This window comes from Procambarus clarkii, chromosome 85 (assembly GCF_040958095.1).
Source record: "Procambarus clarkii isolate CNS0578487 chromosome 85, FALCON_Pclarkii_2.0, whole genome shotgun sequence".
In the NCBI taxonomy this organism is placed as follows: domain Eukaryota; kingdom Metazoa; phylum Arthropoda; class Malacostraca; order Decapoda; family Cambaridae; genus Procambarus; species Procambarus clarkii.
The window spans coordinates 16,782,255-16,792,748 of NC_091234.1; the positions used below are offsets into that span (position 1 = coordinate 16,782,255).

Consider the following 10,494-nt stretch of genomic DNA (forward strand, 5'->3'; position numbering starts at 1 on the left):
CCGGCAGCCTGGCAGCTCACGCTGCAAGTATCGTACCTCCGGCAGCCTGGCAGCTCACGCTGCAAGTATCGTACCCCCGCCAGCCTGGCCGCAAGTATCGTACCCCTGCCAGCCTGGCCGCAAGTATCGTACCTCCGGCAGCCTGGCAGCTCACGCTGCAAGTATCGTACCCCCGCCAGCCTGGCAGCTCACGGCATGGGTTCCTGGGAGTTTTTATGGTCAGTGATCAGTGGTCCGGCGTGGGTGGTCCCGCCCGCTGCGCCCAGATCCTTCCGCGGGTTTTTGCCTCTACGCTCCAGGGCGCAACTCATTAAAAAATCATTTGTAAGTTATCCACGAGACTGTGAGACATTTCCACCATTCTCCCAACAAACCCATTTAGAATGCCAGTTGCGAGGACTCGATAATTTATGTGGTTTTGATTTTTCAGTTCTTTGTAATTGATTAATTGACACTATATAACTTGAAGCCTATAACTAGCACAAAATAGTTAACTCCATTTAATTAGCAACATTTAATTAATTGCACCTATTAATTATGAAAATTGAATTAATTAGTACAATTGAATTAATTAGCACAATTGAATTAATTAACACAATAGAATTAATTAGCAAAATAGAATTAATTAGCACAATTGAATTAATTAGCACAATTGAATTAATTAGCACAATAGAATTAATTAACACAATATAATTAATTAATTAGCACGATTTAATTAGCATCCTATAATTAACACAATATAATTAATTTTTACTTTTTTGCAAACTGATAACTGTTTTTAACCCCTAGTACGGGAAGGTAGAGTGTCACCTGGCCTAGGTGTCGTATAATTTCTTTTACCTGCTGCACCTGTTCACCTAGCAGGAAATAGATACCTGGGAGCTAGCTATACACCCTGTTTTTGTTACGGGCTGTGTACTGGGGATGTATATGTGTGTGTACGGGCTGTGTACTGGGGATGTGTATGTGTGTGTACGGGCTGTGTACTGGGGATGTGTATGTGTGTGTACGGGCTGTGTACTGGGGATGTGTATGTGTGTGTACGGGCTGTGTACTGGGGATGTGTATGTGTGTGTACTCACCTTGTACTTGCGGGGGTTGAGTTCTGGCTCTTTGGTCCCGGCAGTGTATGTGTGTACCGTGGCTCCTATTCCCGTAATCAATCCCCCGGGCTCGGTACGGAGCCCCAAGGAAGAGACGGGACTGCGGGGGGGGGGGTGCCATCAAGATGGTCGGTGGTTCCTAAAGCGACTTACACCAACTGGCTGCTTTGGCTGTTTATTAAAACAGCTTCACTGGAGACCTCCAAAATCCCCGCCAGTAACTGTAGCATTCAGCATTACAGCGTGTTACTGAACAAGAAGAAGGAAAATCCTGTATAGGACCTGTATCTGAGACTTACACGCCGCCCACGCCGCCCACGCCTGTGAGCCTATAGAACCAACAAGAGTGTAAACGAGGTTTATACGTAAGCAAATAATTGTCTGAACCAGCTGTAATGTTGTTTAAGATTCGCTACTTGGAACAAAAAGTTCCAAGTAGCACGGGCTATGGTGAGCCCCGTAGTGGACTTACCTGGCATGCGGACAATACGTGAATCCCTGATTGGTCTTAAGGGGAAGCCTCAGAATCCCTAGAGGATTCAGGATTCAGATTCTTCCCCTCTTCCCCCCCCTCCCCCCTTCCCCCTCCCCCCTCCCCCCCCCTCCCACACCTTTCCCATGTGTAACCAACCAACTTAAGACTTTTTATGCTAATTAATCTCACGATGAGCGGGTGAAAAATATAATAAATTCCCATCATCGCGCTAGAGAAAAGGGACGGGAGAGGGGGGAGGGTAGGATGGGATGGGTAGCGGCGTGGGGGCGGGTCCAGGAAGGGGTGGGAAGGGGAAAGAGGGGAGAGGTAGAGGGGGGGGGGGGTATGAGAAGGATGATGGGAAGAGACGGAAATGGGTGAGATGGATGACTCCGTGAGGCAAAATGTGGAACGGAAGAGAGGGGAAAGTGATGGGAAGGGCAAGAGGGCAAGTGATGGGAAAGGGAAGAAGGGCCCCCAGTTGCTGTAATTATGGGAACTGTCCCTCCCCCCCCCCCCCCCACTTCCCCTGGATGATTGCTGGCAGCTTTCTCCTCCGATCGTGGCACGGAGAAGTGTCTGTGTCGTGAAGAAGAAGCATTTTTGACGGCAGTACACGGACGGTGGTATCCGGCTGCCCGTGTCCAACCGCCGGCGACACGGTCGGTGGTATCCGGCTGCCCGTGTCCACCCGCCGGCGACACGGACGGTGGTATCCGGCTGCCCGTGTCCACCCGCCGGCGACACGGTCGGTGGTATCCGGCTGCCCGTGTCCACCCGCCGGCGACACGGACGGTGGTATCCGGCTGGCCGTGTCCACCAGCCGGCGACACGGACGGTGGTATCCGGCTGTCCGTGTCCACCAGCCGGCGACACGGACGGTGGTATCCGGCTTCCCGTGTCCACCAGCCGGCGACACGGACGGTGGTATCCGGCTTCCCGTGTCCACCAGCCGGCGACACGGACGGTGGTATCCGGCTTCCCGTGTCCACCAGCCGGCGACACGGACGGTGGTATCCGGCTTCCCGTGTCCACCAGCCGGCGACACGGACGGTGGTATCCGGCTGCCCGTGACCAGCCGCCGGCGTGGCGGTAATGAAGGCAGGGTATTATTAATCTCCTGATCCATCAGGTCTTGACTACCTCGCCTTCCAAGACAAGTGATGAGCTTCGCTGCACAAAAGGCAACGCCACGAGATGGCCCGAGGAACCTGCCGACTAGCACACAGAGAGACCCTCTACTGGCAGGCCCTCTACTAGCAGACCCTCTACTGGCAGGTCCTCTACTAGCAGACCCTCTACTGGCAGGCCCTCTACTAGCAGACCCTCTACTAGCAGACCCTCTACTGGCAGGTCCTCTACTGGCAGGTCCTCTACTAGCAGACCCTCTACTGGCAGGCCCTCTACTAGCAGACCCTCTACTAGCAGGTCCTCTACTGGCAGGCCCTCTACTGGCAGGCCCTCTACTGGCAGGTCCTCTACTAGCAGACCCTCTACTGGCAGACCCTCTACTGGCAGGCCCTCTACTAGCAGGCCCTCTACTAGCAGGTCCTCTACTGGCAGGTCCTCTACTAGCAGGTCCTCTACTGGCAGGTCCTCTACTGGCAGGTCCTCTACTGGCAGGTCCTCTACTGGCAGGTCCTCTACTAGCAGGTCCTCTACTGGCAGGTCCTCTACTAGCAGGTCCTCTACTGGCAGGTCCTCTACTGGCAGGTCCTCTACTAGCAGGTCCTCTACTGGCAAGTCCTCTACTAGCAGGTCCTCTACTAGCAGGTCCTCTACTAGCAGGTCCTCTACTGGCAGGTCCTCTACTGGCAGGTCCTCTACTGGCAGGTCCTCTACTGGCAGCTAGATCCTCTACTAGCAGACCGTCTACTGGCAGGTCCTCTACTGGCAGGTCCTCTACTGGCAGGTCCTCTACTAGCAGGTCCTCTACTAGCAGGTCCTCTACTAGCAGGTCCTCTACTGGCAGGTCCTCTACTAGCAGGTCCTCTACTGGCAGGCCCTCTACTAACTGACACTCTACTAGCAGACCATCTACTAGCAGACCATCTACTAGCAGACCATCTACTAGCAGACCATCTACTAGCAGACCGTCTACTAGCAGACCCTGCTAGCATATGCCTTTAGGGTTATGCTAGCTGGACTCTGATCTGGCCTACTGTTGTTGGCGACAGGAGTCGTAGCGGGCTTATCGAGGCCCCCTTCGACCCCCAGGATGCGACCCACAACAGCTCCCTAGGTCCCAGGGGCTAGGTGAACAAGGATGATCAATCCGGATTGATCAATCCAATCCTCTAACGTTAACAAGAAGAGTACCGACGGTCAATTGAGTTGAGCCAGAATTCATCAAGTATTCATGCACAACCACTTGAGAGCGGGACCAATGAGCCAAATCTCAACCCCCCGCAAGCACAACTAGGTTAAGTACTTACGAAACCTTTACATCTTTCCTTAACCACGTCGGGTTTGGTTACAACTATTTAACTTAAGAATTTCGGAATCCAAGGTTAGGTTAGGTTAGGTTAGGTTAGGTTAGGTTAGGTTAGACTAGGTTAGGTTAGGATAGGTTAGGATAAGTTAGGATAAGTTAGGTTAGGTTAGGTTAGACTAGGTTAGGTTAGGATAGGTTAGGATAAGTTAGGATAAGTTAGGTTAGGTTAGGTTAGACTAGGTTAGGTTAGGATAAGTTAGGATAAGTTAGGTTAGGTTATTATTATAAAAGAAGAAAGATTTCGCCCTTTTAGTATAAAAACGTGGATATGATAAATATGTTCTTCAAAAAGTTGCATACGCAATTGAAGTCTGCAACTGATATTAAATGTAAAATTAGGCCATTATTCCATAAACTTTCAAATGATTTGTTGCCATCAATAGTTTTTGTGATTGCTATTGATAACCATTCATAACTTCTCCAAATAGTCATTAAATCAGCCATAAGTGCAGTTTTTACAATCCCATAATGACTGGCTTTAAGAAAATTCAACTGCAGGTGCTTCTGATTATGCTAAACTGATGTTTGAAACTCCTTAATAGCACTTAAGGGTCTCTGCTTAATTCACATGGTCTAACTACAGTGTTTGACCCTTTGTGAACTCGGTACAAGCACCCAACTGATTCTTATTGATGCTATTTGAACCCTAACTTGACTCTCCACCTATCTCACCTAACCTTTCTTGACCCCAAATACATGAGCGGGCCCGCGCGCCCACACACACAGCAGTACCTGGGAGTTAGTCAGCTAAGGGGCCTGGTAGCCTGGTGGATAGCGTGCAGGACTCGTAATTCTGTGGCGCGGGTTCGATTCCCGCATCAGGCAGAAACAAATGGGCAAAGTTTCTTCACCTGAATGCAACTGTTACCTAGCAGTAAATAGGTACCTGGGAGTTAGTCAGCTGTCACGGGCTGCTTCCAGGTGTGTGGTGTGGAAAAAAAGTAGTTAGTAAAAGTTGATTGACAGCTGAGAGGCGGGCCGAAAGCAGAGCTCAACCCCCGCAAATACAACTAGGTGAATACTCACACACACACACACACATACACACACACACACACACACACAACACACACACACACACACACACACACACACACACACACACATACCACACACCACACCACACACACACACACCCACACACACACACACACACACACCACACACACACACATACACACACACACACATACACACACACATACACACACACACACACACACACACACACACACACACCACACATACACATACACACACACACACACACCACACACACACACACACACACACACACACACACACGCATACACACACACACCACACACGCATACACACACCACACACACACACAACACCACACACACACACCACACACACACACACACACACACACACACACACACACACGAATCCTCTCAGCAATCAAACACGGCCCTTGTACAAGTAGCAATAATTCTATCCCGCCAGAAGCTATTTGACCCCGACTGACCTCTTGGTGACCACACTTGCGGGGAGGGAAGTGAGTGGGGGTTTAGGGAGGTGGGAGGGGAACAGGTGAACCAGGAGAGTCGGGAAGGGGGAGGGGTAATACATAAAAAAAACAAACAACACACCAGGCTGTTGTGTCTGGCCGAACAATGGAAGCAGATCACCAGGAATATTAAAGTGGTCAAACTCTCTACCTTCTACACCATACGATTATCGAGCTGTTATTGAAAGGTAAAATGGAGAGTAAGGGAGAGGGGGAGAGGGAGGGAGCTGGGGTGGAGAGTAAGGGAGAGGGGAGAGGGAGGGAGCTGGGTTGGAGAGTAAGGGAGAGGGGAGAGGGAGGGAGCTGGGGTGGAGAGTAAGGGAGAGGGAGAGGGAGGGAGCTGGGGTGGAAAGTAAGGAAGAGAGGGAGAGGGAGGGAGCTGGGTGGAGAGTAAGGGAAGGGGGAGGGGAGGGAGCTGGGGTGGAGAGTAAGGAAGAGAGGGGAGGGATATAGGGTGGAGAGGAATAAAATTATTTTATCTAAGTGAGTGGAAATTAACGAGAAGGAAAAGAAGGTAGGGAGGAGGGTGGATGATTAGGGAATGGATCGGAAGAGGAAAGGGAGAAATACAATTGATGAAGGGATGGGAAGTTGAGAGATGGAGAGAAGGGAGAGGCAGAAGGAATGGGGTAGGGAGAGGATAATGGAGGTGAAAAAAGACAATTGAAGAGAGAAAGAGGGAGGGGGTAAAGAATAGGGGAGAGAAGGAAGAGGGGGATGGGAAGGGAGGGAACGCGAAGCACAAAGCATTTAAGTGCATTAGAATCCGTGGAAATAATCAGCCTTAATGCTCTTAATCTCATTGCTTCATTTGTCTTCATTTTCCATTGTATTTCCTGAAGATTAATCTTACATTGGTGGTTTATTTCTTTATATTTCTTCTTCTTACCATCAAGATTTTAATTATCAAGTAGTAAGCCTGTGTTTGGTGGCCAGATGGGCTACTCTAATGATTTATTAAATATGGTAGACAGTGGCTCGCTAAGCTCCTCTTTGCATTCTTTAAGCACCCTGGGAAACACTTCATCCGGCCCTGGGGATTTGTTGGGTTTGAGTCTTATAGGTCACATAGGTCAGGAGGCCTATGGATAGGCTCTTTTAGATGATCAGAAGACCTATGGTGAGGGTGTGCTGATAGCCATGAGACATAGGGTCAGGAACTGTTTCATACACACACACACACACACACACACACACACACACACACACACAACACACACACACACACACACACACACACACACACACACACACCAACTTATTAGTTTTGTGACACGATAACAGTTAATCAGTATAGCTGGGTAGACTGCATTTTCCTTGATTGTCAGAAAGCGATAGACATTGATATTCACAATCGAGTTGTATCGAGTCTGGTGTATCGGGAAAAGTACTAAAGTGGGTGAAAGAGTACGTACCTATCAGGAAGAAGGGAGTGAGGGAGCCGGTCGGCCGAGCGGACAGCACGCTGGACTTGTGATCCTGTGGTCCCGGGTTCGATCCCGGGCGCCGGCGAGAAACAATGGGCAGAGTTTCTTTCACCCTATGCCTCTGTTACCTAGCAGTAAAATAGGTACCTGGGTGTTAGTCAGCTGTCACGGGCTGCTTCCTGGGGGTGGAGGCCTGGTCGAGGACCGGGCCGCGGGGACACTAAAGCCCCGAAATCACCTCAAGAAGAAGGTTAGGTTAGGTTAACCTAGACTAGGCTAGTTAGGTTAGGTTAAACTAGACTAGGCTCGTTAGGTTAGGTTAAACTGGACTAGGCTAGTTAGGTTAGGTTAAACTAGACTAGGCTCGTTAGGTTAGGTTAAACTGGACTAGGCTAGTTAGGTTAGGTTAAACTAGACTAGGCTCGTTAGGTTAGGTTAAACTAGACTAGGCTCGTTAGGTTAGGTTAAACTAGACTAGGCTAGTTAGGTTAGGTTAAACTAGACTAGGCTAGTTAGGTTAGGTTAAACTAGACTAGGCTAGTTAGGTTAGGTTAAACTGGACTAGGCTAGTTAGGTTAGGTTAAACTTGACTAGGCTAGTTAGGTTAGGTTAAACTAGACTAGGCTAGTTAGGTTAGGTTAAACTAGACTAGGCTAGTTAGGTTAGGTTAGGTTAAACTAGACTAGGCTAGTTAGGTTAGGTTAAACTAGACTAGGCTAGTTAGGTTAGGTTAGGTTAAACTAGACTAGGCTAGTTAGGTTAGGTTAAACTGGACTAGGCTAGTTAGGTTAGGTTAAACTAGACTAGGCTAGTTAGGTTAGGTTAAACTAGACTAGGCTAGTTAGGTTAGGTTAAACTGGACTAGGCTAGTTAGGTTAGGTTAGGTTAAACTGGACTAGGCTAGTTAGGTTAGGTTAGGTTAAACTAGACTAGGCTAGTTAGGTTAGGTTAGGTTAAACTAGACTAGGCTAGTTAGGTTAGGTTAGGTTAAACTAGACTAGGCTAGTTAGGTTAGGTTAAACTGGACTAGGCTAGTTAGGTTAGGTTAGGTTAAACTAGACTAGGCTAGTTAGGTTAGGTTAGGTTAAACTAGACTAGGCTAGTTAGGTTAGGTTAAACTAGACTAGGCTAGTTAGGTTAGGTTAGGTTAAACTAGACTAGGCTAGTTAGGTTAGGTTAAACTAGACTAGGCTAGTTAGGTTAGGTTAAACTAGACTAGGCTAGTTAGGTTAGGTTAACCTAGACTAGGCTAGTTAGGTTAGGTTAAACTAGACTAGGCTAGTTAGGCAGCACTTGACAAAGAAGGATAAAATCATCATTTACAATTGTATTTCTAGAACACTATAATTAGTGTATGACACCTTTAACTAATAAACGTTAATATAGAACAAAATCTAATAACATTTAACACTTTCAAAAAAGCTGCATTGAACATACACAAGATATACTACCTATTAGTGAATAACTAATTCTAATTAGTGTTGCACAGAACATCTAATCTTCCGGAGATAAAAAAATAACAATAAAGTCTTGAAATATTTAGCTTAAAATATAATATTTTATTAATAACATCTGGCATAATATACTTTTATTCGTTAATTTTAATTAAATTGTATTAATTTATGGTTGTTCCTTAATTAAGGGAGAAAATTAAAGTCGTTTGCAAGAGATGATTTCGTCGGTGAGAAGTAAGAGTTTAAGAGGATACTTTTAAGAGTAAACTGCTATGTGTTAATTAACGAGGAAGGTGACAAGCAAAATCTGTCTCCATAGCGAAGTTCGTTGTGTCAGAAACCGAAATACAGGCCCTTCATAATGCAACTAAAGAAGGCAGTACGGGGCTCACCATAGCCCGTGCTACTTGGAACATTTTGTTCCAGGTAGCGAATCTTTAACAACAATGCAACTGTCTGCTAAACTTACAGACTAACACGTAGACAGATAGACATGCAGGGCGTTATACTCAGACAATCAGACATACACACAGGTACACTGATAGACCACCCAACGGACATGCCACCCTGGGTCCTAGCCAGCGCCAGGTCCTAGCCACCTACCAGTCTCCCTACAAGGATCTCAGGAGCAGAGTCCTAGCTTAGGGTCATCCTAGCTGCCCCTAGCACTAACCCTCCAAAGTTACCACCTAGCAATGCTCTCACAGCTGAACCTGTTCTCATTATAGCACGACGCATTTTGACATATACTCTAAGGCCAAAAAATGTCGTATTAGTAAATGAAATCAGCTAACCACCGGGGTTACAGTCACCCATGGTGACCATCTTCTTGTAGACCATTCATCTTCCCGGTGCAGCATCACCTCATCTCCCCGGGATGGCTAATGACGTGACGGATTTATGGTATTGAATTCCTGCCCATTTTGCATATTACATTTATGCAATGCTAAGCACTGTTGATGGCCACTATGATCAATGCCCCTGGCCATGGTCCTAGACATATTTTGAGGATCAAAGAGAGAGAACAAAATTTTGAGAAGCAATCGAATGCGAGAATATGTTTTTAAAAGAGTGGAAGACCATATTCTTAGAGCCAAAGGGCCGTGATTTACACCTTTTGGGAATCAAAGGGACGAAATAAAAATAATTGAGAAGGAAAATATTGGGAAAACATATTTTGAGAAGCAGAGAGGTGGTTATCTTGAGATGATTTCGGGGTTTAGTGTTCCCGCGGCCCGGTCCTCGACCAGGCTTCCACCCCCAGGAAGCAGCCCGTGACAGCTGACTAACTCCCAGGTACCTATTTACCGCTAGGTAACAGGGGCATCAGGGTGGAAGAAACTCTGCCCATTGTTTCTCGCCGGGGCCTGGGATCGAACCCGGGACCACAGGGTTCATGTGGGACCTGCAGTAAAGATTATAAACTGCTCTAAAGTTTAGGATAGGATCTATCCCAGTATATCATTGGCCGTTCCATCCAAGCTTCCTATCCCTTCTCCACTTTATTCTCCACTCTCATTATCTTCGTTACTTCCCTTTTCTATCCATTATAGATGCCTTACCTCCCTGGCTCGCTACTATCTATCCACCCAGACCCTCTCTCTCCTTTACTTCCCCTGTCCGTCCTACTCTACTATCCTCCTTCCCTATCCCTCCCTCCCAATACCCTTCAGCTTGGGCGCCGGGTTATAGGTGTCCACGCTCGAGATATTATACGTAATTGTTGCTCACCTAACATTAATATCTATAATTTTCCTCCTGATCCTTAATATTAAAATTATAATTATCTTTAGATGGCTCCAGGCGGAGTGTAGCATTTTCTGGCGCTGATCAGGCTGTAGGTGTAGCCAACCACAGGGAAACAGGAATATCAAACGAGTAGAGGCGACTGGAAAGTCAATACACCTTTGTTCCCTTGAGCTTTCTCAAAGAATTGGGTTCCAAGCTCGTTGACTCAACTGGAGGACCCAAGAGCTGCCAGTTTCTGTTACAGCGCCTCGGTGTGGT

At 47.4% G+C, this 10,494-nt stretch overlaps 1 protein-coding gene across 1 annotated transcript; it reads right to left on the reverse strand.

Annotated features, from left to right (window-relative positions):
* Nucleotides 1-2,796: 2,796 nt before the first annotated feature.
* LOC138358708 (uncharacterized) lies at nt 2,797-9,225 on the reverse strand. Its single transcript, XM_069316865.1, has 2 exons — nt 9,174-9,225; nt 2,797-3,401 (listed from the first exon to the last, which is right to left on the reverse strand). Exons 1-2 carry the CDS (start codon nt 9,223-9,225, stop codon nt 2,797-2,799), a joined length of 657 nt encoding a protein of 218 aa, XP_069172966.1.
* Between the last annotated feature and the right edge of the window lie 1,269 nt (nt 9,226-10,494).

What these genes read in the sequence shown, in the direction of transcription:
- LOC138358708 (XM_069316865.1), bottom strand. Translation starts at nt 9,225, where the DNA reads ATGCGTCGTGCTATAATGAGAACAGGTTCAGCTGTGAGAGCATTGCTA. An exon ending in TGTGAGAGCATTGCTAGGTG is followed by an intron (nt 3,402 to 9,173) that starts GTAACTTTGGAG and finishes ACCTGCCAGTAG; the next exon opens with AGGACCTGCCAGTAGAGGAC.